We start from the raw sequence: 27,249 nt of genomic DNA on the forward strand, positions 1-27,249 counted from the left end.
CTCCGTCACAGCCTCCTTCCTATGCAGCACACGCGCAGCTGGGGCTGAGTCACTGGCTCCTTGCACAGCCCTGTCTCGAGGAGCCCTTGCAATGTTTTCTCCCCAAATTCTTTCCTACGCTTTCCTCCAAAGGCTTGGCTTTGCCAGACCCAGGGGGAATTGTGAGGAGCTATGGAGAATTACATTTTCCTCTTCCTTTCAGTGTTTGTGCCTCTGGAACAGAGCTTGATCTGGAAGCTAACAGCTTATTCACAGCTTAGCTCATCCTGTTTGGCCTCTGCAGAGATCTTGTCAGCCACAGAGCTTGCTTCAAAGTTTTAATCAAGACACAAGGGCTTACTTTAAGGCAGAAAACCTGTTTGCATCACCCTTGGGACAGGCATTTGCTCTGGACCTAGCTGGAAGGGAGGTAGGGTCTCCAACCCGCCCAGCCAAGCGGGGAGCAGGGCGCAGCGCGGAGGCGCAGACGGAGCCGCCTCGCAGGGCAGCTCCCCAGCTTGGCCCGAGTCCAGCTTCTTCCCGTTCCTCCTTCCTTCGCCTCCCCTCTGCTCGCCTCCTTCCTGTCGTAGTGCCACTGCTCTCGTGCTGCCGGGCACATCCCTGTCCGCCCGCTCCACTGTAATTGCTCGCGACAGTCATCGATTCCAGCCCATTTTCTGCTGCTTGTTTCTTCTCCCTTCTGCACTGGCCTTTGTCAGGTTTGCTCCGCACCGCTGTCTCCACATGTGAATTCCTCTCGAGTATCCCAGATTTGACGATATTATGACGACTTGATCTTTGGCATTCCCTGAATCCTCCTTCATCTGCCTTGGTTCATTGCCTGGGGCTCTGGATTGAAATAGCAAGCCTTTTAGCAAGCCTTTTATTTTCTTTGCTGTTGTTTCATATCGCATGACAATTTCTACTCTTACTCCAGCAAACAATTTAGAGAAAAAAAAATGACCATCTCCTTTGACCCAAATCCACCATTCTGAGTTCTCAGCCAGCCTTAAATGTTTGGAGTAACAGGAAGATGCTGCAGCCCCTGCGGGGACAGTGGAGAGGCGAGGAGGCTGCGAAGCCCCCTGCTACATGCATGGGTGCTCCATTTCCCCAGGAGACTACCTCAAGTAGTCACCAGTGTTTTGAGTCCAGTCTTCCCTATTCTGTGGTCCTGGAAGCTGCAGCCTTGGAGGAAGCGGCCCCCGAGAGCCGGGTGGGGAGCTTCGGGAGAGCGGGAGGACTGGTCCTGCCTCCCTGCACCTCATCTAATCCATCAGCCCCGCTGCCTGCCCTGCAATGCCTGGCGGCATCTCCTAGTGGCAACGTTAAAGAAACCCTCGGCGTTTGCCTGCCCTGCCCAGGTGTGTCCTGGGGGCCGCAGGTGCTTGCTGATGGCTCGTGCTTGTGCCATGCTCAGCCCCGCTGCGGATGTCGGACAGCCCCGCCACGACCGTGCATGGGCAGTTTTGGCTTCTTCCTCCCGGTGGAGAGAGGGGCTGGGAGCTGCCACCCCACATGCAGTCCAGAGCTAAGGAGCTGGGGATGAATCCTTCCTACTAGGTGGACAGACTCCTGGTGCCCATGCTACTCTGATCCTAAATCCTGTTGCGGCGGTGGTGAGCAAAGCCTTGTCATGGGTGCTGGCGTTTTGGATGGTGGGAACCTGGGCTGGGGAACTGAGCTGCTAATACAAACCAGCACAAACGCCATTAGCAGCAGCATTGCGGGAGGATGCTGGGCTGGTAGCCCCGGGCCAGTGGCCTCTCCGAGATGCCCTCTTGTCCCATGACATTTCTCTCATCTCTCTCTCGTTTCTCAGGCGCTACTAGCAGCAGCAAAATTACCAAGCAAATTGGGAGGGTGCATACCTCTCTCTCAATCATGTTTAAAGCCTTTATTTTGAAAGACAGCCTGCCATTAATCATTAATAAGGCATCCAGGGATGACACTGGATTCCTAGAAGGCTTCTCTTCATCATGAGCTTCTATTGGAAAAGTTCATCATATTACCTCTGATGAACGGATTGCACTGACAGTTCTTGAACTCTGTCTATCTGCTGACCAGTGGAGCTTGCATAAGTACTGAAACACCTTTGGAGACGGTAGGTATTTTGCCTCTGGAGATAGTTGAAGCTGTTATTTTCAGCTTCACACCCTCTCCACTGATAAAAATGTGCTCAGGCCAAGGGCCGAAGGGAATTGCAGGGTGCAGATGAGGTGCTGGTGAGCCCTTGGGGCTTCTGGCTGTGCTGCGAGCTCTCGCTGTGAAGCAGCTTCCCTTCACCGGCTGTTTTCTATGCTTTACACCCAGAAGGAATGACGGCTCTTCGGAAGAGCCAGCAGCTCATGTGCGTTTGCGCTGCCTGCCTAAGGCCAGAGCTCTTGTTGAACATAACCTCTCCGCGTCTCTTCCCTGTCTGTAAAGTGAAGCGAGGTGAATCGATCCCCGCTCGCACTGCTGGAGCCTGCTTGGCCCTGGCCCGCTGCCCCCATCCCGGGCTGCACCAGGACCCTCCCAGGCCCCGCACGGCTCTCGGCGCCGCTGCCGCCAGGCCCTCGCCCCGGTGCCCCGGCTCTGCCGAAGCGCCGCTGGGCTTGGCGGGGAGGCTGGCTGGCCGGGTGCAGCGAGAGGCCTGCCACAGTACCTGCTCTTATATAAAATATTCCCTCTTGTGGGTTATAAATAGCACAAGATGTGACTGCAGTGAAACCACTTTTAATATAAAGTAATGAGAAGAGGAAGAATGCAGGCAGGAAATATCACTGCTGCTGGATCAGCCTGGATTTAGCTCTGAAATTAAACAGCCTTGGGGGATCCCAGGATAAATAAAGGTGAATAAATGGCTCCAAAGAAGAGAGGGCATCAAGGCTGGGCCCACAGAGCATGGCAGGGCCGGTCTGTTGGTCTGATGGCCGTTTGTATAAATATTCAGACTCTTTGGAGGGCAGCAGCTGAGTGCTTGCCCCTAAAATGGATTAAAAACATGCCTCCGTTAGCTGCAGCGCGCGGCAGGCTGGCGTGCAGGCTCGACTGGCGTGCTTCCCCGGTGCTGCTGGCTGCTGGCCGGGAGCTGCTCCGGGCTCTCTCCTGCCCCAGGGGCTGCTGGCACGCTCCCGCCTCCCGCTCGCACGGGCCGGGTGGCCTCGCTGGGCTCTCAGCGCTCCTGGAGGCTTGGGGCGCTGCGACCTGCCACGAAGACGGGTGGTGCGGCAGGACGCGTGGCTCGGCCGTGGCCTGGCACGGGGAGTGACGGGGGGGCCGACACAAGCTGCACGTGGGCAAGAGTGCTGACTGCGGCTTTCAGCTTGCAGAGACCAAGAGCTTCGTGTCACCAGCTGAGCCACACCTGCCGGCCCGCAGCGGTCCTGTAGCAGAAGCACGTGTGAACTCCCGCCAGAGGTGGTTGGCGCATCCCTCCCGGGCTCCCCCCTGGGTGTTTGACCAGGCGCAGGAATGGAGCATCTAGGTCTCGGTGTTAGAAGAAAATACTGAAAATCGGGTCCTTCTCCAAAACCCAGATGAGAGGCTGGAAAGGACAAGCTCTGGGAAATCCTAGGTGACATCTTCTCTGGGACACAGTGCTTCACGTGACTCATCTGCAGCGCTGTTTGCACTAGTAGGAAGAGGTGTTTGGAGGCTCAGAAGCTTCGCAAAGTCGGTGCATCCCACGGGGCAGCGGACACTTAGCTACGAGCTCTTGAGCAAGCCACTCCTTGTGACTTGGATTTCCATGTTTTGAGATTTTGGTACATCAAAAGGACTGTCTAAACTCCAATTAGAGCAGCAAGGTGCAGAAAAACATTATTGCAGGAAGATTTAGAGGGGAAACTGAAAGCTTAAGAGCTTTCATGAAGGACCTGACACCAGGAAGCAAACAGTTGAAACCATTTAGCTATCTTCTTAATCGTGTAAGATTCAAGTGACAATTATGAAGACTCCAGATGCAGCATTCCTGCAGAAGGCACAGAAAGAAATATAGTAAAAGGCGGACGCTTCATGTAACAGTAACAAGCAAGAGAATTTTAGGTGGGGACAAAAAGCAGTCAGAGGAAGAAGGCTAAGTGAGGGCTTAATCACCTCAATCTGGGGCTGTATTCATTATTATGGCTCTCATGAAAAACATCTATTCAAGGGCTAGACAAAGGAAACGGAATATAATCAGGAGCCAATGTGTTGAGCGGTGTTCCAACACAAACAGCATCTTCAGAGATGAAAGAACAATTTACAAAACAAAGACATGTCAATTCTCCCATCTGATAAGAGCCCAACAATAGGTATTTACCCACTAATGAACGCACAAAGCAGCTGTGAAGGGAATCTTAATGATGAGCAAAAAGGTAAAAGCCTGCCGCGAATGCACATGCCCCAGCTGCATCAGCAAACCTCAGAGTTCAGCAACATCTGGCAGGAGAGGGCTTGCTCTCTGCCTGCTGCGCGCTGGCTGCGCCGTGCGGGTGAGTTAGCGCTCTGCGCAGCGTCCGGCCGAGGTGCTCCCCGGACACGCACCCCGCTCCAGCACGTACCGTGGATCGGGAATGCTCGGGACTGGCAGTTTGAAGGGGCCAGAGTGGGGAGCTGGCGGGTACCTCCTGCAACGTGGCTCGCTGCGTCGGTGGGCTCCTGATGTTCGCACCTGCAGCTGGTCCCCGCGGACGCCGGCGAAAGCACGGTGCGGGGCCGTCTGCGTGGACCTGCAGTCCGCAGGGAAAAGGCCTCGTCTCAGGAAGGGCGGGAGGAGGATTCTTGCTCCATTCTCAGCTGAGGAGCCCACAGCAAAGTGCACCGGGACTCAAGGGCACTGATGCATCTCCTGTGTCTGGGCCCAAGCATTTGGTCAGCGGACAAGCTTCTTGTCCAGGTCCCCTGTGTGCTCTCAAGCAGAGACCCCTTGCTAACCGTGGCCACCACCTGCTTTGCCATGTGTGAACGAGTTGGAGCTGCAGTGCTAAAAAGCTCACTTTGCTCTTCCCGGTCCATGTCCAAGGCTCGGTGCTGGCATGGTGCTTCTGCTGCCCAGCTGCACCGGATTCAGCACTGATTCCTTCACATTGCCACTGGTGGTGGAAGGACAGGCTTGGTGGTGAGAGGCGGGCGGTGGAGCAGGGCTAGGGTCTCGGCGAAGCCACGGGAGCGGCACAGAGCAGGCTGTGGAGGAAGCACGGCGCCTGGGAAAGGGGCACGGGCAGCAAGCGCCGGTGGAGACGACGGGTGTCTCCTGACCCCCCCTGAAAGCTGCAATCTGTCCAAAGGGGCTCCACGCGGGCACGGTCCTCCTGGGGTGGGCTTGGGCCCCCATCGGCTCTGGCGGCATCCCCCCGTCACCACGCACAGGTGGTTCATGGCCCATGCTTCGTCTCCTTGTGCTTTAGGAGATAGAGTAATGCGCCAATATTGCACGGTACGTTAAAGAAATGAGGGGAAAAAAGTGCTCAGAACTACAGCTGATGCTTTCACACCAAAATATTGCTGGCCTCTGCTGAGAAAATTAGTTGCCTTATAATTAACTCAGAATTATATTGGCAATAAATATGTAATTATATTTGTACTAATATGGGTGGCTTGCGATTACAAATGGCGTTCAGCAAACTAAATGAGTCAGTGAGAAGTCCATCAGCATCCTGTTTCCTGATGGTTGACAATTTTTATGGATTTTTGAGAGTAAATAAAACATGTGGACACCAGCCTTTCAGCATCCTGCATCCACCCAGGGGAGAGATGCAACCAGTGCACGGAGCCTGCGTGTGTGCGGCGCTGGAAAGGACCCAAGGACTGAAGGTCTCCAGGAATGTGCAGTGTCGTTAAGCACAGCACCCTCACGGAAACCCTGCCCTGGGGAGCGGCATCCCCGAGACGCCTCCCCAGCTGCCTCCACCCACAGAGCTGCCTTTGCAATGAGCCAAACGGTCATTTCTCGTAGTCCCTCCGCTCCCCGTGAAGCTGCCGTGCTCGCCCGGCACAGCGGCTCCAGGGACTCCGGCAGTGCCCAGAGAACAGGGACAGGAGAAGCAGCCAGTCCTTGCAGCCAGGAGAGTGGCAGTGGAGGAGCCCGAACTTGCAGGGAGGCTCAGGCTCAGAGCCAGCGGGCTCCATGCTCTTCACAGACCCCCACGGAGGGCAGGGCACTCCTGAGCCTCTTCAAATCTGGTTTCGGGAATGTTCCTGCTGCTGCCAACCTCCTTTTCTTTTGTTTTTGCACCTGAAAAATCTCCACTGGGTGCAGTTTGCCCTGGCGGAGGCTTCCCAAGCCTCCTCTGCTGGAGGAGGGACTGTCCTCACCTGGCCCACAGTTTCAGCAGTGCTTCCCCGCTGGGGCTGCACAAGGCTCTGGAGACAGTGCAGAGCATCAGATCCTGGGAGAGTCTGGTGGAGGGTGGCTGGCAGCGCTTGGTGCCAGGACAGTGACTGCAGCGGGGAGCCCAGGAGGTTCATAGCCTGGATCCTGGGAAGGAGGAAGGGAGAAGGGAGGGCACAGGTAATGAATGACCCAGAGTTTAGAATTAGTCTAGGGAAAGGAGATGTGATTTCAGGCAGCTTCCATCGTTAAAAAGCCCTTTAATTTAGAGATGATATGTCTCTCCCATCTGGTCCCATCCAAACTGCCCATCTGTTTCCTGAACCAAGGACAGAAGGGTTAATAGGGCTATAAGCTCCTTTTAATGAGCATCTTGGAGGCTAAACATGTACACGCTGCTCCCAGCCTCGAATGCTCCTTCCAAAACCAAATCCCAGGCGCTGGAGTAACTCCAGATCAGGACAGGGTGAGAGGAGGCTGATAGCCAGCAGTGGGAACGTGCCAGGGAACGAAGGTTCAACCACCAATCCTGCGGGTTTGGCCCTGGCTGGGGCTGTGCAGGGGCAGGTGTTGGAGCCGGGCAGCGTAGCCGCTGCTCCTGGGCGTCTCCCATGGGTGACATGGGAAGAGCCGGTGGGGTGCTCACGGCCGGGGGGCCAGCCTGGCCCTCCCGCTCATCCTGGGCTGTGCTCCTTCCCAGGGCACGGCGAGCACTCCCTGGGGAAACTGTTTCCAGAAACAGCCACATTTCGCAGATGCCATCCCGTCTTCCAGATCAAGTTCTGCTGGGCCAGAAGCAGGTGCTGGTGCTGCCAAATCTACTGCCCTGGAGCCCTTGCTCCATCCCCAGGCTGGACAGGACCCATCCAGCCAGGACGAAGGTAGCTGGGGGGGACCCCAACGAGCCCTTGCTCTGCAGGGTGCTCCCAAACCCCCAGGAAAAGGAGCAAAAACCTGGCTTGCGCGGTGGGGAGAGGTGAGCTGTGCCTCAGGCGCAGGCGGAGTTTCCTGGCGGCAGAAGCACCCCGTCCTTCGTCCTTCCCCTGTTAACGCGCGTCGTGGTGGGGGGGTGCAGGAAGGACGCGCACTCCTCTCGCCAGCGTGGCCCCATCTCTGCCGCGGCGCAGAGGAGGGGACGGCACCCAGCTGCTCCCCCACGCTGCCCTTGCTTTTCCCTCTTGCACTCGAGGGCTTGCAGACCGTCCTCGGGTATTCAGGGATGCTCTAGGGAAAATAACGGCAGGAGGCCCGGAGGCGGCACACGCAGCAGCCGCGTGTGTGCAAACACCACGAGCCGCGCCAGCCCCTTCCCGCTGCAGCGGGGAGGGAAACAGTTTCAGATCCAAGCGGATCAGCTGCGGGCTGACAGGCTAAGTACGTGTTTGCAAAAACCCAGCGCCAGGAGGTGCCTGCACGGGGAGCGAGCGCTGCCTCCGCGCGTCTGCTGGGAAGCTCCGGTGGCGGCAGCAGACGCCAGCAATGGGACGGCAGGTGGGAAATGGCTGGGGCATCAGAGCTGGGGCTCATGACCCCGCTCTCCCTGCCCGTGGGGCAGCCCCACGCCGGCAGGGCCCCCACGCAGCCCTGCTTCCCATGGTCTTCAAACGCCCCATCTTCGCCCCACTTCTCCCTTCCTCAGGGAGACTGAGCCCATGAGCACCCAGAAAAGTGGCTTCGGCGGATGGAGGTGCTGCCTTGGGCTGGGGGCTCAGACCCCTGCGGCAGAGAGGTTCCAGTCATGCTGGGGGGGCCGAAGAGCCCCTAGCCAGCTGTCCCCGCTCACCCCATCCCCCATCACAGCCGGCACCGGTAGCTAATTTCAGAGTGTATTTATTAACATTTTAATATAAAACGTGCATGAAACGTTCACCCGGCGTGACACTGCACTTCATCGCAAGGGAAGCCTTAACACCGAGGAGGTATTTTGCAGCCTCAGCGGCAGAAGCATTTGCATCTGACTGGCAGCGCAGCGCTGGGCTCCGAGCGCAGCTGATCCCTGCTGCCGTTCCGAGCTGCGCACGCCGCGCTCGGCGCGCCGGGCGGAGAGGGGTTTTCTCTGCCCCACACCAGGCTCGGCCGAGCCCCGGGGAGAGGAGCTGCTCTCCCGCCGGCAGATCCTCGGCAAAGCACTGCTTTCCGAGCTGCTTTTGCCTCCAGCCTGGTGGCGGGAGCAAGCTCCGCTCCCCTTTCCGGGCCGCTTTTCTCCCCTAGCCGCCTGCCGCGGCACCCGAAACCTCGGATAAAGCACCGCGGACAGAGGGTGGCCTCGTGTCCCTTTGGGCGACTGGAGGAAGTGGCCTAATCTTATTTTCTTTATTCTGAGCCTCAAGAGCATGGAAATTTAAGGAGCAACTAAAACAGACACGCGGCTTAACAGAAACCTAAATAGACCGTGAAACTCCTCATCCCCAATCCTATTAGAGGGGCAGTGTCGTGCGGAAGCGGCCCGAGTTCTCAGTGCAGCAAACTGGGAGAAGGATGAGAGGCTACAAAGCCCTTTAGAAGAACCTCTTAGAAGAAGGAGCTTCTGGTGGATCAGAGTAAACCGTCCCCACGTCCCGCCGTGTTGAGAGAGTAATTTGTGCCTAAAGCCGCCGGATCAGCAAGGTGCCGAGCGCAGTTCTCAGGCCCTTACGGTCCTGAGCCCACCGAGCTGCTCTCCGAGCGGAGGCGAGGTTTGATCCAGCCGCGCTCCCGGGCCGGGTAGGCGCCCGTGGGTCCCCGGCCGCCAAACACCTCCTGGGAGGCGTAGGTCAAGTAGAGGAAGCCGTCCTCGTCCTTATGGTCGCGGTACAGCTCCTGCATGGTGGCCGTCATGTTGGGCAGCCCTCTGTTGTCCACCAGCAGGTAGAAGGTCTGGGAGGAGGCCAGGCACAGACGCGTCCTGGCAGGAGGAGGGCGAAGGCAGTGTGCGGGTGAACACGTCATGGGAGAAGACGGCCTTCTAGGAGGACGTCTCGGGGCTGCACGGGACTTTGCAAAGCTGGAGCAGCCGGCACCAGGCTCCAGCAGCTGCACCCACGTCCGGTGGGCTGGATGTTCCCTGGAAAAGGGCCATCCCCGCTCCCAGCCTCTCCCAGAGATCGCGAACCACTGTGCTGCCAGGTGCTGCTCGTTTGCCTTGCTGCCGGCAGCCCGTCCCTAACGAGCTGTTCAGCTGTGCTCACGCACATTGAGAGGGCACCAGGGTGGCGGCAGCCCCGGCAGCCACCTCCATCCCCGCAAGGACGAGGGATTCCTGCCGCACGGGTCCCCGTGCACCTGGAGCCCCCGGGCAGGCTGCCTCCTCCAGCCCCTGGCCCGCAGGGGGCTGGTGCCCGAGGCAGCTGGAAGGGGCTTCTCCCGGGAGCCGTTTGGCCAGCTCGGCTGCTCCGGGCTGGGCGTTTGCCTCGCTTCCGCAGGGAAGGAGCCCCCTCCCCGCCACGCTGCTCACTTACCGCAGGGTGACGGCGAACTGGGACAGCGGCAGGTCCTGGGACACGAGGAACTTGGTCCTGCTCAAGGGAGGCAAGTTCTTCTCCTTCTGGTAGCGCTCCACCACCACCTGCACCGGGGCAAGGGGGCTGGAGCGATCGGGGGGCCAGGAGCCCTGGGGGGCCCCGAGACCAGCAGGAGCCCCCAAGAAGGGGAGACGCTCCGTCCGCGGGACGAGGAGATCCCCGTTCTCGCGCCGCTGCTGGGGCCGGGAGCCCCTTACCGGGATCTTGTTGGGGTATTTTAGACGGATCTCCGTCACTTCGTGCATCCTAGCGGCTGTGAAAGAGAGAGGCGGAGGGGTGAGGGCAGGCCCCCTGGTGCCAGCACCGCCGCCTCCCCCAGGGACGCACCGAGGCTCTTCCGCTGCTTGAAGGGACGAGCACCGCTCTCCGGGCGCTGCATCTCCCAGGGCGAGCGGGGCCCCGGCGCCCTCCCACCGCTGATATAGGCTCGCACCCACCTGCGCCGGGGAGGAGGAGCCGGGCGGCCGGCGGGACGAGGGGGCTTCCCGGCAGGCTGCGCCTTTCCCGCAGCGGCCGCCGTGGCCCGGGCCAGGAACGGGGCTCGGAGCTGCCCCATCGCTCGCGCAGGGATTTTTTGTGGGGTTTCCGCGGGGAGGGAAGCGATGGGGCCGAGGGGTCCGCAGGGCTTCCGCTGCTGCATCCGGCCCTCCGATGGCACCACTCAGAGCAGGGAGAGGCCACAGCAGCCCGGGACCCTTGGAGGCTCCAGCTGGCCTCGTTCGGAGATGCTCGTTGCGCCGGGGCTCTTTGCGGCTGCCGGGGGAAGGTGACAGCAGTTTGCAGCTGCCGACGGGAGCAGCCTGCCCCGGCGGCATTCCCTGCCCCATGGCATTCCCAACCCCATGGCATTCCCAACCCCATGGCAGTCCCGGCCCTAGCGGCATTCCCAGCCCAGAGGCACTTCCCAGCCAGAGCTACGCGGGATGAAGCCTGGAGCGGGCTCCTCTGCACCCGTGTGGGAATTGGGGCCGGTGCCGGGTGTCCAGACGGGGCAGCTTCCCCGTGACGGACGGGAATGCCAAGGCCGCCCCGGCCCTGGCGCGGCAGCATGCGGCAGAGGGCGATCCATCATCCCATTTTTCCTTTGATGTGTTTCATATACATATTTAATATATTTTGCTGTTCTGCAATATATTAAACTGTATTACTTTGCCATAAAAAATCCCTCAGACACGCTCATCACTGGTTTGGAAAATTACATTAGCAATATATATTCCATCTGTGTAGCGCGTTAGACCATTATAAATTTATACCCCTAATAAATTGAATTCTTGAAAGTTTGTGTGGGATCCAAAGTGGAGGTTCACTGAGGAAAGGGGCATTTTCTTTCCAGATGATTTCTGAACAATAAACTGATAAATATTAAAGTGTCTCCTGGTTTGCTAATAAAGTGAATCGATTACTATTCACTGGCTTAATTCTGTTTCTGAGCAGGAGCTAATTGCTTTCCTGAGAGCAAAAACGAAGTTGCGTTTTTTTTTTTTTTTTTTTTAAAGAAAAGTCTATCTCCGTTTTAAATTAGTTCATTAACAGTGAACATTTATTATTTATCAGTTTAATTTCCAAATATTGCTGTGATATTGGGCTGGACTCCGGAATCCCAGGTCTTCATGGAAATGTGATGCTTTCATTAGCATCAGCTGATTAATTAAAGATGAAAGGAAATTGCTTTTCCTGGTAGGCAGCAGCTTTCCAAGGCCAAGCAGGGAACGGTCCTTGTCCCCCGGGAAGTGCCCCTCGGCCCCGTGCTGCCCCTTCCCCAAATCGGGGCTCAGAGCCCCCGTGTTCCCGGGGGAGCCAGCACCCTCCCGCGGACCGCGGCTGCGGCGGAAGGAGCCCCGAGCTTCCAGAGATGCTGATTTCCTCGGAGAGCAAACATCGCCGGAATAATCCAAATCAGACAAAATAACAAATGCCGGCGCCGGGATGCGGAGGGAGGCGGAGGCAAAATTTATCTCGGCAGCTTCCCCGGCTGGCGACTGGGCCCGCTGCAAGCGGCAGCTCATCTGCATTCCCGCCTTCCCGCTTGGGGCCCTCGGAGCAAATTGCAGCTGAAACTCATAAATAAATCCTCTTCTGCACAAGTTAAGTTTTATTCATAGCTCATTCTGTGACACACTGGAATGAAAAAAAAACATAGCCCCCCGGATTTATCTTTAATCTTACGGTAAATATTAAGGGGGGGGGGAGCTGCGGCTCCAGCCTGCAACCGGGCAGCACAGTGGGAAAGCCGGGAGCGCCGGGAGGAGAGCGGCCCGGGAGCGCCGGGGCTCCCGGCAGTGTCGGGGCTCCCGGCTGGGGCCTTGGGGTGCTCCAGCCCCACGCCGCCTGCTCCCCCTTGCAACGGGTGCGCGGGGGTCGTGCGCTCCCGAAGGCCTCCCGTCCTGCCAGCTTTCCCCTCTCCGTGCCCGGTCGCCTGCCGGGCGCCCTCCCCGGGGAGACGCCGGGCTTTCTTACGGATCGGCTCCTCCAGCAGCTGCCGTTCAGCCCCGCAGGGACCCGAAACCGTGAATCATTCCCAGTGAGCCAGCAGCCGGGGCGGATAAATCCTTTGGGGGAGTGTTTCCCACTCCCGGGGGAGAGGAGAGCCGCCGCAGGGGCTGGGAGCGCCGGCGCGGCTGGTCCCGGCAGCGATGCAGCCGCGGGGCTGAGGAGACGCGGCCACGTGCTGCTGCCACCGGCCGCTTCCCGTCCCTGAAGGAGCCTCGACCGCTGGGCTGCCGCTGCCCGGCGCCAGGAGCAGCCCTGGCAGCAGCCGCCTGCCCGGGGCTCCGCGGTGCCCAGGCTCGGTTCTTGCGGGCGCAGCCCCGGGAGCTCCCCGGGGCGGGGGGGAGGGCGGAAGGTATTTGGGCCTGTCTGAAGTGTTTTGGAAACTCTCCTGGACGGCGATGGTGAACGAATGACCAGTTCGCCTCCTGCTCCCTCTGAGCTGTCGCGGGAATCACAACAAGCTGGAAAACCCCAGCCCACTGCAGGAGCGACTGCAGGCAGAGACAGGCTATTTGTGGGAGACAGTCTCCGCGTGTGCCGTTGTTAAGTGCCTGGGGTTATTTCCCTCCAGGCTCCCGCCCTTCTGCGGCGCAATGTCCAGCGTGAGAAACAGGGAGAGGGACGGTTCCTCCTGCTGCTGACCGGCACAGCTCTGTCCCTGCTGCGTCATCAGGATGCGCTGGCACAGCTCCGTCTTCTGCAGCGTCATCCGGATGCAGTGGCATGGCTCCATCCTTTGCACGGGTCACCTGCATGCACCCGCATGACTCCATCCCCTGCTGCATCGTCCGGATGCAGTGGCACGGCTCCATCCTGTGCACGGGTCTCCTGGATGCACCGGCACGGCTCTGTCCCGTGCAATGTTGCCGGGAGGCCCCGACATGGCTCTGTCCTGTGCAGCATTGGCTGGACTCACCAGCTCAGCTCCATGCCATGCTGTGTTGTCCAGATGCACCAGCACGGCTCCGTCCTGCGCAGCACCACCTGGATGCACCAGCACAGCTCCATCCTGCGCATGGGGTGGGATGGGGTGGCAGCGCCTGCCCCTCGCCGGTCCAGGCAAATGCACCGCAGAGCTGCTGGTGCAGAAAGCGGCCGGTGATGGAGCAAGAGCAGAAGCTGCGCAGATGCCGGACTGGGGCGGCCCAAGCGCATCACGAGCCTGGAAGAGCCCGGAGCAGCCAGAGGCGCCGGCGGGGCGGCGGAGGGGCTGGCGCTGCGCTGCGGCAGCAGCCACTCTCTTGGCAGCCGCTAGTTGAATCACGGCATGGGCTTAATTGCCTCCCGCACCACATCCCCGCTGCAGCGCGGGAGCTGCAAAACTGCGGAGGGTTCGGCGGCCACCGCTCGTGGGGCTGGCACCGTCAGGAAAGCTACTGTGCCTTTTTTGCACCAGTGATTTTGCAGCTGATTTTTGGCACTGATCATAGCGCTGGCAGTGCGTGGGGAGGGCAGCGGCTGCTGCTTAACCTGGCCCTGGCCACCCCTGCCTCCAGCCCCAAATTGGGCTAAATTAATGGGAAAGACTGCGCAGCAGAACAGCTAAGCGCAGGGCTGGAGTCCTGCTCCGAATGGCATTAAGAGGCACAAAATGTTTTTAAAAGGCCGATTTAAAGGTTATTTTGGCTGACCATGCCCACTGGAGGCTTGTTGAGCACCAGCGCTGTCCCACACCCCGGGCAGTGCCAGTCCCTCCAGCGCACTGGTTCCACTCTGTGCCCTCCGGTCCCCTCCATCCCACTGCATTCTCCATCCCACCGCCACCTCCATCCCTCCTCATCCCTCCATCCTGCATCCCTCTAGCACTGTCCCTCCATCTCTCCAGCACAGACAACAGTCCCAAGCCCTCATTTCCCCAGGAAAATGCCCTGGCGGCTCCTCCATCCCTGCAGATGAGGCCCAGGAAAGCTGCCACCGTGGGGACCAGGAATGGGACCAGGACTGGGACTAGGAGCAGCCAGAGCTGGAGCTGGCTCCTGTGCCAGAAGAAGCCGCATGGAGCGGACACCCAGCCCTCCGCCAGTGAATAAAAGGTGTTATTAAAAAAAAAAAAGAGGAAAAAAATAAAAGTACAAGCTGCATCAAATGTCAAAGAGACTGTTTTTATTTGCCATCAAAATAAATTAAAAAAAAAAAAAAAACAGACTGAGGTCAGCTTGAATGAAGGCAGACGAGATCCATGCGCCATTGACCATGGGAAGAAACAAATGGAAAAGATTATAAAAAAATAGAGGTGAAGGAGGAAAAGGAGGAGGAGAATGGGGAGGAGGAGGAGGATGGGGGGGAGGAGGAGGACGGGGAGGAGGAGGCGGCAGAGGAGAAGGATGGAGGAGGTGGAGGAGGAGAAGGACGGAGGAGGAGGAGGAGAAGGACGGAGGAGGAGGAGAAGGACGGAGGAGGAGGGGGAGGAAGGCAGCCCGTCTCCGGCGCGGGGCCCGGAGGGGTCACAGCTCACCCGACGTCTTTATGACGTGGAAGAGCGTGACGTTGTAGATGACCTGGTGGCCGTTGTTCCAGGTGTAGAGAACCCTCTCCCGCGGGTTGTAGTCCAGCATGGATATGTGGGAGTACTGGTTGTGGAAGGGGATGTCTGTGTACTCGTAGCTGGAGGTGTTCGTGTAGTAGGCGAAGTAGATCTTGGCGCCGGCCAGGTGGGAGTTGGTGACGTAGAGGGTGCCGCAGATGATGAAGGCCTCGCCGGCGCTGCGCTTGGGGTAGCCCGTGTCCCAGCTGCGCAGCACCTCCAGCGTCTGCGGGTCCACCCGGCTCACCACGATGTTGCCGGCGTTCTGGTTGGTGGTGTAGACGGCCCACAGCCCGCTCTCGTCTACCATGAAGTCGATGTCGGAGAAGCCGCCCCAGGAGTAGGGGAAGGTGTTGTTGTAGCCGGCGCCGGGCAGGCTGCGCTGCACCAGCACGCTGCGCGAGCGGAAGTGGTACTTCACCGCCACGTTGCTCTGGTACTTGTTGTAGTAGAGCGACCCGTTGAAGACCACGTGGCCCGTGCCGGCCCAGGGGTGCGGCAGGAGGTGCTGCACGAAGTTCTGCCCCGTGACGAAGTCGTTGAGGGTCCGAAACTCCAGCACGCGGCGCCCCTTGTAGTAGCCGTCCATGTACCACACCTGGGAGCGGGCAGCGGTGAGCGAGGCCCCGTGCCCCGGCGCCCCCAGCCCCAGCTGCGCCCGCACGCACGCCTTAGTGCTCTACCAGAAAATTAACGGCTCCCCCCTTTGCTTTATGGAGTTAAGCATCCTTTCAGCCTTTCTGCAGTGCACACACGTGGCTGATCTTTAATAAAAACGAGTGGTGACCCCCGCCCTGACTGCAGCCGGGCTGACGAGGCGCCAGCTCCTGCCCAGCCTCTTGCCGCAGAGGCCAGCACCCCGGGCAGCACGTCCCGGCCCCACGGGCCACGGGGAGCCCAGGGGCCAGCACCCCGGGCAGCACGTCTCGGCCCCATGGGCCACGGGGAGCCCAGGGGCCAGCACCCCGGGCAGCACGTCCCGGCCCCACGGGCCACGGGGAGCCCAGGGGCCAGCACCCCGGGCAGCACGTCCCGGCCCCACGGGCCACGGGGAGCCCAGGGGCCAGCACCCCGGGCAGCACGTCCCGGCCCCACGGGCCACGGGGAGCCCAGGGGCCAGCACCCCGGGCAGCACGTCCCGGCCCCATGGGCCACGGGGAGCCCAGGGGCCAGCACCCCGGGCAGCACGTCTCGGCCCCACGGGCCACGGGGAGCCCAGGGGCCAGCACCCCGGGCAGCACGTCCCGGCCCCATGGGCCACGGGGAGCCCAGGGGCCAGCACCCCGGGCAGCACGTCCCGGCCCCACGGGCCACGGGGAGCCCAGGGGCCAGCACCCCGGGCAGCACGTCCCGGCCCCACGGGCCACGGGGAGCCCAGGGGCCAGCACCCCGGGCAGCACGTCCCGGCCCCATGGGCCACGGGGAGCCCAGGGGCCAGCACCCCGGGCAGCACGTCCCGGCCCCACGGGCCATGGGGAGCCCAGGGGCCAGCACCCCGGGCAGCACGTCCCGGCCCCACGGGCCACGGGGAGCCCAGGGGCCAGCACCCTGGGGAGCACGTCCCGGCCCCACGGGCCACGGGGAGCCCAGGGGCCAGCACCCTGGGGAGCACGTCTCGGCCCCATGGGCCACGGGGAGCCCAGGGGCCAGCACCCCGGGCAGCACGTCCCGGCCCCACGGGCCACGGGGAGCCCAGGGGCCAGCACCCTGGGGAGCAAGCCCCCAGTGCGGGTGCCCCAAGAAATGTGCACTCGGGTGTGTGCACCCCAAGAAGCAAGCAGCTGGGTGCACGCACCCCAAGAAGTGTGCACACAGGTGTGTGCACCCCTAGAAGCAAACACCTGGCTGTGCACCCCAGAAGTGAGCACCCCAGTGCATGCACCCCGGGCAGCGGGCACTGCCTGCCCTCTGTCCGCCTGGCACCAGCCCCACCGGTGCAGCTTTGCCAAGTCCAGAGCCGGGCTGCGGCTGCCGAAATCCCCGCGCCGCGGCGTCGGGGGGGCGTCGGGGAGGGTCGCCGGAGCCCCGCGCCGCCGCCCCACTCACCCGGCTGTCGGCGCTGGGTGTCATCGTGTCGGTCATCCAGGAGCCGAAGCGGGAGCCCGAGGCGCGGATGGTGATGGGGTTGCTGACGCCCGTCAGCTTCCCGCAGCCTGTGGGGACGGAGGCGGCGGTCAGGGCGGGCGGTGGGCGGGCGCCCCGGCCGCCGCACGCCTGGCGGGGGGCACTCGGGGGGAGGCTTTGCTCGGGGGGTGTTCCTGAGCAGGGAAATCGCGGCGCCGTGGGGGTCCGGGCGCCCCAGCAGCAGGTGCTGGCGGGCGTGCGGGCGGCAGCCCCACATCTCGGGCGCCGAAACGGGAGCTGGCGGCTCCGGTGCCCCGGGAGGCCACCCCCAGCGCTGGCGCGGGACCCCGGGCGCCCGGTACACCGAGGGCCGTACCCAGCTTCTGCACGCAGGCGTGCAGGCGCGCCTCCAGCAGCAGCACCCGCTGCTGCAGCTCCTCGTAGTCGTAGGCGCCCATCTCCTCCTGGATGGCCAGCAGGCTCCCCGAGAGGTTCCTCACCTCCTCCTTCAGGTGCACGATCATCCGCGTGTCCGCTTTGTACTGATCCAGCACGGGGATCAGCGGCAGCAGCTCCCTCATCTTGTCCTTGAGCTCCTGCAAAGGGGGTGGGAGGGGGGAGGCCGGGCGCGGGGACGAGTGCCCCGGCTCCGCCGTCGCGCCCGCTCCGGGGGCGCCCGGCTGCGCAGAGCCGCCCAGAGGGGGCCCCTTCCCCGCGCTGGGAATCCGCAGGAATTGCAAGGCTTTGCCCCTCGCCGCCTCCGAGCACGTGGTGACCGGGAGCTAATTAATCTGTTACAGCTGACGCTATCGCCGCGCGCTGCACATGGAAACCGGTCACGGAGCAACAGGGATCCATCCAGTGCCCCTGGGCGCCGTGGAAAGGCAGGATCCCGCCTCTTCCCGTGTCCCTGTGGGAACACAAGGTAAAATGCCCCCGGCCGGAGCAGAGGGCAGCAATGCACGGGGTGAAGCTCCTGCACCGAGGGACACAGGCAGCGTGATGCGCAGCTGAAACCGCTGCACTGGTGGCAACGCCAACAGGCAGAACCCCCTCCCCCGAGATTTGGCTCATGAGGTTTAAAATCTCGAATCTGTGAAATGAGGAGCTTTGGGGGTTCTTTGACCCCGGCTGGGAAGCGGTGTTTCACCTGGTCCAGGCTGCATCTGCCTGGTGAGTGATGGCAGAGGGACGTGAACGCACGTTCCAGCTGGCGAGGGGCCAGGCACCCGCAGGGCCTCCCCAGCTTTCCCGTGGCATCGCTCGCCACGAGGCCTGGAGATGGGCACCAAGGGGGCGGATGTGGCTCCCGCAGCGGCGCAGCCGGCCAGGGCGTGCATGGGCACACTGCGGGGCGCACGCAGCCGTGTGCGCCTGCACTGCGCTGCCTGGCAGAAACCCCACCAAAGTGCCCTTTCCTGGAGGAGGGGTGGCGGAGGCGGGCATAAATCCAGGGGCAAATTGCAGCCCCAAGAGACATGCATGGATCTGTCAAGGAGCTAAAGCTTGGGAGCTGCAGTGAAGCTGTCAGAGGTGGCACCCAGCGCTTGCCCGCCCCGGGGCTTGGGGCTCGTGGCAGGAGCCGCTGCCAGGGCTGGTGCAGGGGATCGGGGAGCGGCACTCAGAGCTGCCCGCTGCGGCCCCGGCGGATCTACAGCTGGGTTTGCAGGGCTCCTTCACCTGCTGTGGCCCCGGCGGGGTCTACAGCCGGGTTTGCAGGGCTCCTTCACCTGCTGCGGCCCCAGCGGGGTCTACAGCCGAGTTTGCAGGGCTCCTTTGCCTGCTGCGGCCCCGGCAGGGTCTACAGCCAGGTTTGCAGGGCTCTTTCATCTGCTGCGGCCTCAGCATAGTCTACAGCCAGGTTTGCAGGGCTGCTTCGCCCGCTGCAGCCCCAGTCAGGTTTGCAGAGCTCCTTTGCCCATTGCAGCCTCAGTGGGGTTTGCAGTGGGTTTTGCAGGGCTCCTTTGCCTGTCATGGCCCCAGTGGGGTTTGCAGGGGGTTTTGCAGGACTCCTTCACCTGCTGCGGCCCCACAGGGGTTTGCAGTGGGTTTTCCAGGGCTCCTTTGCCCGTCATGGCCCCAGTGGGGTTTGCAGCAGGTTTTGCAGGGTGCCACTGCTTGCCAGCCCCTCACTCCCACGCGGTGCTGCGGCCCTGGCAGGTGCCCTTGCCCAGCAGCTTTGCCTTCCCATGTCGGGGGTCGGCCCCTGCTGCCGCGGGTGAGAGCTTGCCGCCACCGAGGGCTCCTGCACCCAGGGGTGACGGGTCTCCAGGGGCCGGGGCAGCGCGCAGCATCCGGCGCGCGCGGCTGGCGCCGGGTACCTGGAAGCTCTTGGTGCTGAGGCTCCGCTGGCCATCGGCGGCCGCCCGCAGCCGGGTGTCCAGGCCCCTCATGAGCGCCTCCGTGTTGCGCACGTACTGCAGGTCCCGGCTGGTCCGCAGGTCCAGCACCTCCATGGACTGCGAGATGTTCTGCACCTGCGGGGGGCCAGGGTGAGCTCCCGCCGTGGCCCCCGGGCTCCCGCCGCCCTCCCGCCGCGGCGCCCATGTGCACCGTAACACGTCTGAGCTCAGCCTGCTTCAGCTGCTATTTGTTTTCTAAACCACCCGAGCGCGCATTTCCCCTTCTTTAATTTCGCCTGGTGCAGGCAGCAGAGTTATTTTATTTCTGAGCTCTGAAATGACGCGAACGTGGCCGCATTCCTGAAACGGTTCTTTATTTGTTAGCACGAGCCCTGCTGGTACTGGCGGTGCTGCTGCAGCCTCTGAAGGGAGCTCTTTAAGAGGCATTTTTGCGGCAAGTTGTAATAAAAGTTTAATCGGGTTTGTGGTGAGCGCGGAGGTATAAAACCCCGGAGGAAATTAAACACGAGCTGCCGCTCGCGCACGCAGCCTCCCGCAGCCGGGAAGGGGCCGTGGCAGCTTCCGCCACAGCCAAGCGCCGCTGGGCTTTCGGCCGGGGCCCGACATGAGATGACAGAAACCCGGTTCCGCCTCGCGCTGCGGAGGGGCGGCGCGGGAAGGCCACGGGGAAAGCCCAGTGCACCCACCAAGGGGCAACTGCCCTGGCTCCACCGGAGATGTTGTGGGAGCGCAGGCTCCAGCGCACTTCTTTTTCTTTCTTTCTTTTTGCCAGGTTTAACCTTTCTGGCAGCATCAGGGGCTCGTTCAGCAGGGTGAGCGAATGGGCTGCTGGCCCCGGCGCGCTCCTCTGCGCTGGTGGCCGTAACCACACATTACAGGCAGACTGCTGCTCTGCCAGCAAAGCCGTCGTAATTCGAACGGCTCTCGGGGATGAGGCTCTCTGCAGCTGAAGCCGAATGTAGAAGCATTAAGGCACTAATACCAGCAAAGAGCAGCGCTTTGCACCACGGCATCGCGCACCACAGCATTGCAGCATCATGCACCAGGGCATCGTGCATGGTGCCATCATGCACCGTGGCACTGCAACATTGCAGCATCATGCACTGCAGCATCATGCAGTGCCATCGTGCAGTGTTGCACCACAGCATCAGGCACTGTGGCATCAGGCATGGTGCCACCGTGCACGGTGCCACCGCAGCATCGCGCCCTGTGGCACTGTGCATGGTGCCATCGCGCGCTGTGGCACTGTGCATGGTGCCACCGTGCACGGTGCCACCGCAGCGTCACAACATCGCACACTGTGGCACCGTGCATGGTGCCATCGCGCACGGTGCCATTGCGCACCGCGGCACCGGGCAGGGAGCAGTGGGCTGCAGGCTCCTGGCTCCTGTGAGTCCTCCCCTGCAGCTGATTAATACATGATTTGCAGGCGCAGTCAGTAGTGGCTCTGCTTCTCCAGCCGTGAGTGCCGGGCTGGATTTGAATGCTGCAACTGCTAATGGATGGATTTAGCATGGGCCTGCCTGGAGCTGCTTGCCACCTGGGCCAAGAAGGGCGGCCAGGGAGGGGATGGGGGTGGGGGGCGGCTGCCACTTACCTTCTCCGTGAGCTGGCGGAGCTGGTGGCTGCGCAGGTCCCGGGAGCAGGTGCCCTGCACGGGGATGACAGCGGTGCAGAGGCACTTGCCGTCGGGGGCCTGCGCCGAGGTGTAGACCTGCCAGCCCTCATCGGGGCTCTGGAAGAGGGTCTGCGGGAGAGAGGAGGGAAGCTGTGACATCCACAGGGGCATGGGGATCCCCAGCAAATGGTGCTCCAGGCACCCCACAATCCTCCTGCACGATTCCTGGCTGCAAACAAGCCACCACTGATGGGCGCCGGTGCCTCCGAGGCTGGTGCACGTCGGGGGGCAGCACCGTCCCCCTTCCTGCTCTGCCTGCCTGATTTATTCACACCACCCGCCACCATTTTTGCACTGGGCCATTTAGTGTTTCGTGGGTAATCCGTAATTATTACCTATGGAAATCAAGAGCAAACTCATCCTCTCCCTGTTCCTGCTGCATGGAGGCAGGCAGAGACAAATAAGCCATCGCCGCAACGAGCTGGGGATGGCACCTTGCTCCTCACGCACTGGTTTTAACGTCCTGCTTCCCATCGGAAGGATTTATTGGGCACAGCAGTGGCTAAACACCGCTCTCAAATCTCCAGTGCAACAAGTATAAATTAAGTAATGATGGTGTAAAACTCTCCCCAAGCGCAGTAAATTCCCTGGTTATTGTGGAGGGAGGTAATGCCTTTACTTAGCAAAGCTGGAGCACAGGAGCATGCGGCCCGGCGCCCGCTCGCCTCCAGCCCTGCACCGCAGTGGGCTTCCCCGGAGAGCAAACCTCCCCGAGCCGGTGGTGCAGCCGCGACACTTGGCAGGCAGCAGCGCTCCTTGCCAAAAGCTTGTTTTCCTCCCAAAACACCCTGAAGGAGTGAACGTGCCATGCCAAACCCCTGAGCGATGCAGGCAGAGCGGCTGCAGAGGAGTCGGGTCCCTTCATCCGGGAGCCTCCGGGCTGCGCCGGAGTGGGAGGCCAACGTGGATCCTTCCTTGCGAGTCGGTGCACGGCGGCCAGCAGCAGGAGCCGGCGCGCGTGGCACAGCGAGCTGGAGCGCGGCCATCCGAGGGCCGGTGCAATCTGTCACCGTGTGTTTAGAGCTGCCTGGGATGGCTCGAGCTCGGCCCTGGGGTGCCGATGGGCCACCGAGGGCCCTGCCAGGGGACACTGCGCAGCCCCCGCATTGCACCGGGCTCTGTGGGGTCCGGCACCATGGCCACCCCCAGCAGAGCCAGCTGCACCCCCGGAGCATGGGAGGGTCGGGCTGCTCGCGGGCGAGGGACCAGTGCTTTCTGCAGGAGCCTCTCAGGACCAGCGATGCTGGGCGCAGCACGAGAGTTGTGGCGGAGCCCCAGTCACGTGCAGCCACCTCTTGGCACCCAGGCTGGTGCACGGCCACGCTGACAGCGAGCAGCTGCGGCGCGAGCACAGCGCCGATTCGGCCCCAGGCTGGGGCAGAGCAAGCAGCCCCGCTGCCGGCTGCCCCACGCCTGGCCGGGGCTGTCATCGATGCACATGCCCTGCAATGCACACGCTTGCACAGTAGTGCCCGCACACCCTTGCACGCATGCACGGCAATGCGGGCATGTATGCCCACCCTTGCACATGCACACCCTTGCATGCGCACCCTTGCACCGGTGCAGATGCTGCAGCAGCTCTGGGCGCCCATTGCGCCCCGACTGGTGAGGCCGCCTGCGCCCCGCGGCCCGGCGCGCCTCTCTGCCAGAGCGTGGGTGGCGGCGGCAGCCCATTACAGCCACATTAGCAGCGCTCCTCCACGGTGATTAATGATTTTACAATGAACACCGAAGGGTGACTAATGACCAGCCAATTATTGCAGCGCTTCGTCCGCTCTACCCTGAGCGCCACTAATTGCCCTGCAAGGCGACGGCCCCGCTCGGCCGCTGGCCACGGCTCCCGGCGGGTGGACAGCAGTGTCGGGCAGTGCGCGGCCCCGGGGAGCATCGTCCACCGGCGCTGCGTGCCAGGGCCGGGCTCCGGCTCATGCACGTGCTGCCCGGCGCGGGCGGCGCGCGAGGCCCGCCGGCGCCTGCCAGCCGGCAGCGCGTCTGGCAGCCCAGCTGGCCGCGGGGCTGTGCGAGGCCTCGCCGCGCCGCCGCCAGATGGGCCGCCCGAGGCCGGACAGGCTCCTGCCGCCGCCCGCATCCCCTCTCCCCCTGCGCCCGGCTGCCCCGGGGGTCCCACTGTCCCCAGCAAGGGCCTGGCTTGGGGGTCCTGGGCAGAAGGTCCCGGCCAGGACCGGCACCGGGTCCAGGTGCTGCCCCTGACATCGCTGTCCCCCCCTTGAGGGAGGGAGCCCATCAGACCTGCCCCTCTATCAACCCCCAGCGCCGCAGAGCGCCCCGGTGCATGGCGCTGCGCATGGCACAGCCCCCCTGCCCGGGCCCCCCCGTGCAACCCCCGGGCTCCCCGACCGCAAGGCCCTTCCAGCTAGGTAGGGGTACTCGGCCCCGGGGGAATCCCCGAGTAGGGGGGGGGTCCCAATGCACCGCATCCCGGGGGGGGGGGTTCCCTAAGCCCGGGAGGGGGGGTCACGGTGTGCTGCACCCCGCGGGAGGGAGGGGGGATCCCCGAGTCCAGGGGAGGGTCCTGATGCGCCCTGCACAGGGGGGAATCTCCGAGTCTGGGGGGGGTCCTGGTGTGCCCTGCCCGGGGGAGGGGGAGGGATCCCTGAGTCCGGAGGAGGGTCCTGATGTGCCTTGCCTTGGGGGGGGGGAGGGAAATCCCCGAGTCTAGGGGGAGGGGGGCCCGATGTGCCCTGCGCGGGGGGGCAGGGGGATACCCGAGTCTGGGGGGGGATCCCGATGCGTCGCATCTTGGAGGGGATCCCCGAGACCCGGGGGGATCTCGATGCGCCGCAGCCCGGGGGGGCTCCCCTGACCCGCCGGGCGGGGGGGTCTCCGTGCGCCCCGTCGGGGGGGCGGGGAAAGGGGGGTCCCGGTGCGCCGGAGCCCAGCGCCGCCCGTCCCGCTCGCCGCCGCCGCGGCAGGGCGGGGGCCGCTGCCGGTGCCGCAGCCCCGCGCCCCGGTCCGGAGCTGCGCGCCGCAGCCCGGTGCCACCCCCCCGCGCCGGCACCGGGGCGACTCACAATCTTCTCGGAGGTGCCGGCCCGCGACACGGCGGTGCCGTTGAGCCCCACGAGCGAGGGCAGCGTCTGGGACATCCAGTTGGTGACCATGGCCATGGTGCTGAGCACGGCCCCGATCTTCAGCAGAGGCACCGTCATGTCGCCGCCGCCGCCGCCGCCGCATGCCCCCCCCCCCGCCGGTGCCGGTGCCGGTGCCGGTGCCCGCCGGGGCGAGCCGCGCACCGGCCGCACCGCCCCCGCCGCCTGCGGAGCCGCCGCCGCGCTCGCCCTTATAGCGCGGCCGGCGCCGCTCCGGAGTGACGTCGGCGCCGCTGGCCGCGGGCCAGCCCGGCCCGGCCCCGGTTCGGCCCGGCTCCGCCCTGCTCGGGGGTCCTGGGCCACCCCGAAGGGCACCGACGGCGGCCGGCGGCGGGAAGCGCCCCCCCCCCCCGCCGGTCCCCCGGCCTCCAGCACCCCCTGCACCGAGCCCCCCACTGTCATCGCCCGCAGGTCTCTGCCCTCGCACCCAGCACCCCGCTCTGTGGCCCGGCTCTGCAGGGCTCAGGACCCGCGCGACCCCCCCCCAGACCCTCCACCGCGTCCTTGCAGGGACAGGACAGGGCCTGCAGCCCCCCCTCCCCAGGCATCGCTGCCCTCCGGGCATCACTCCCTCCCAACACCCACACCCCCTCCCAGCCCCCCAGGTCTGCTCCCAGCCCCCTGGCTCCCCCTGTGGCCCCCAGTTCCCCTCCAGGCATGGCCCCACTCTGGGCCCCCAGGTTGTTTCTCAGCTCCCAGCTCCCCCCCTTGTCCCTTCCAGTCCCACGCGCTGGCCAGGACGAGCAGCGCTGGGGCGGCTCGTGAGGGCAGCGGGCTCGGGGACATGGGACCCTGCAGCTGGTGAGCAGAGGTGCCGGGCTGGGGCTGGGGTCATGCCGGGAGCTGGGCCTGGGGCAACTGCTTTGCTGTCGGGCACCAGGCTGGGGGGAGATGCCAAGACCAGCGGCAGCCCTCGGCGCGAGGCCAGCACCTACCCGCAGCCACGCACCGCACTCGGCTGTGCCACGTGCCAGGCCCGGAGCGTGGGTGCAAAATTCCCCTTCTCCTTCCCCCGGCCGTGCCCCGACTCCTGCGCTGGGAGCACTCTGTCCCCAAAGACTGCCACCCGCGCTCCCCAACGCTTGCCATCACCTCTAGGGCTGCCGGTGGCCTCCCCAGATGCCTGCTTTGCCCAGCATCGTCCGCCTCTGTGGTGCACAGTGCCTTGCACAGGCTGCTTGGCATGGCATGGCACAGCACAGCATGGCATGGCACAGCACGGTGTGGCAGGGCATGGTGTGGTACGGCACGGCACAGCACAGCATAGTGCACCGCGACACAGCGCAGGGACCCGAGCACCCCTCTCCAGAGCCCCAGGCCCCACCGAGGCCTGAGCATCGCCGGGGCCGTGCCACAGTGCGGCAGCCAGCACCGTGCCGTGGGGGCGCAGTGCCACCGCGTGGGGATGGGCACGCACAGCACGGGCGCCCACGGTGCCCGCCCGCAGGGCGCCCCGGGGCAGAGCCTGGCCCTGGCCGCCCACGGGCCCTGCACCGCCAACGCCGGCCGGCAGCTCCCGGCAGACCCCGCACGGCGACAGGGACGGGGACAGGGACAGGGGTGCGGTGCATCGCTCCTCCAGCATTCCCAGTGCTCCAGGCCCTCAGCGCCCGGACACGGGCGTCCGGCAGGCCTGCGGGAGCGGAGGGCACATCCTGGGCTGCTCCGCAGCACGGCATTCCCACCCGCCTCCCGGGCACTGGGGCATGCGCTGGCTGCATGCACCAAGCTGCCAACACAACGGGGCAGGGGGCTGGGCGCCCCCACCCTCACCTCCACCTCTGCGTTATTCCTTTGCAAGGCTCCCTTCCAGCCTGGAGCATCATCACTGGGAATCTGCAGGCAAATTGCTCATTAATTCCAGCTCATTATCCGGCATTTAGTGCTGTGCTGGGGAACGAGGCACTGACACAAGGAGGAGGGGGGTAGTGGGGAGGCAGCAAGGCCCAGCCGCCCCGAGCCCAGTGCCAGCCCCTCCGCAGGCGATGGGGGTTCAGACCTGGCTGCGAATGCCTAGGCATCTGCAGCTCGACCCGTCCTCGTGCAGGTCCCCATGCCAGGGATGGGCAGTGGGGCGGCAGGAAGCAGTACCAGGGCACAGTGCCATTCCCGCCACACAGCTCCAGGCCCTTCCTGGAGGCCGCCAGGGCACCGCGGCGGAGCCATCGTGTGAGGCCATGCTCGGAGCGGCCCGGTCGTGGGGTGCAGGACCCCGAGCTCGCTCTGCACATCGGGCTGGCAGCCCTTCCCGGCTCCAGAGACCAGAGCACAGTAGGGAAGTCCCACTGGGCTGCCGGCTCCTGCCTGGATTCAGCACCTTCTGCGCATGGTTCTGCTTCCCACGGGGCAGCATCGGCTGCCTCAACCCTCCCCATGCTCAGCATCGGGCTCCAAAGCCCCCGCGCCCACCGGCCGGCGGGGATCCCTGCGGAGAGGTGTGCCCACGGAGCGGCTCCGGGCCGGAGCACCCCGTTGACGCCAGCCCGGCTCGTGCACATTCCACAGGCTGCATGAGCGGCGCTCAGCAGCGACCAAGCTGCCCCGCTACCTGCGGCGGCCGCCGAGCCGGGGGCCGAGCCAGGAGCCTCGGCGGCTGCCGCCGCCACGTGCAAAGCTGCTCCAGCGCATCCCTCCGGAGCCGCCCACGTGCCAAGCGGGGAGCCTGGGGTCCGGGCCCGGCGTCGCACGGAGCAAAGGCAGTCCGCGGTGGTGGGTGTCCGTGGGGCCGGGGTGGCAGGGGGTTCGGCGCAGTGTCCCCCCTGCCACTCTAGGCGCTGCGGGAGTTGGGAAAGGGCCCCGGCGTCCGAGCCGCGGGGGGTGACCGGGGGTGTCCGGCGTCGCCCGGGGCGCCCGTCCCGGCGAGACCCCCGCGCCGGTTCCGGGGAGGCCCCGCCTCCCCCCGCCCCCCCGCTGCAAACCGGCATCCGCGGGGTGGGGGGGCGCCGAGGCGGCGCCGAGCCCCCCCGGCCCGGCCGCGCTCACCTGCATCGCGGGGGACCCGGCGGAGAGGAGCAGGAGGAGGCCGCGGAGGAGGCGCATCCTGCAGGCGCGGACCCCGCCGGTGCCGGTGCCGGTGCCGGTGCCGGTGCCGGTGCCGGTGCCGCAGCCCAGCCAGGCCGGGCCGCCCCGCCGGAGCCGGAGCCGGTACCGGGGCCGCGCCCGCCTAGCGCCGCCGCTGCCGCATCCCCCCGCCGGCCCCGCCGCCGCCGCCGGCTGCAGCCGCGGCACCGGCCCGGTGCAGGGCGC

At 63.9% G+C, this 27,249-nt stretch overlaps 2 protein-coding genes across 4 annotated transcripts; both read right to left on the bottom strand.

Moving 5' to 3' along the window:
* Positions 1–2,910: 2,910 nt before the first annotated feature.
* LOC134152731 (microtubule-associated proteins 1A/1B light chain 3C-like) lies at positions 2,911–10,153 on the bottom strand. The gene is made up of 5 exons (XM_062598326.1): positions 10,102–10,153; positions 9,972–10,027; positions 9,712–9,818; positions 9,001–9,158; positions 2,911–3,062 (listed from the first exon to the last, which is right to left on the bottom strand). The coding sequence occupies exons 1-5, from the start codon at positions 10,151–10,153 to the stop codon at positions 2,911–2,913; spliced, it is 525 nt and encodes a 174-aa protein (XP_062454310.1).
* A 4,229-nt stretch (positions 10,154–14,382) lies between these two features.
* OLFM2 (olfactomedin 2) lies at positions 14,383–27,037 on the bottom strand. 3 transcript variants are annotated; one of them, XM_062598391.1, is made up of 7 exons: positions 23,926–24,063; positions 20,813–20,962; positions 19,174–19,329; positions 17,229–17,448; positions 16,835–16,941; positions 15,229–15,386; positions 14,383–15,091 (listed from the first exon to the last, which is right to left on the bottom strand). In XM_062598391.1, exons 1-7 carry the CDS (start codon positions 24,061–24,063, stop codon positions 14,716–14,718), a joined length of 1,305 nt encoding a protein of 434 aa, XP_062454375.1. In that variant the 3' UTR covers positions 14,383–14,715. The 3 variants fall into 3 exon arrangements, with proteins under 3 accessions (XP_062454375.1, XP_062454374.1, XP_062454373.1); XM_062598390.1 differs by lacking the exon at positions 23,926–24,063 and adding an exon at positions 26,986–27,037 and having other exon boundaries at positions 14,383–15,386; XM_062598389.1 differs by having other exon boundaries at positions 14,383–15,386.
* Positions 27,038–27,249: the final 212 nt, after the last annotated feature.

Source organism: Rhea pennata, chromosome 33 (assembly GCF_028389875.1).
Source record: "Rhea pennata isolate bPtePen1 chromosome 33, bPtePen1.pri, whole genome shotgun sequence".
Lineage (NCBI taxonomy): Eukaryota > Metazoa > Chordata > Aves > Rheiformes > Rheidae > Rhea > Rhea pennata.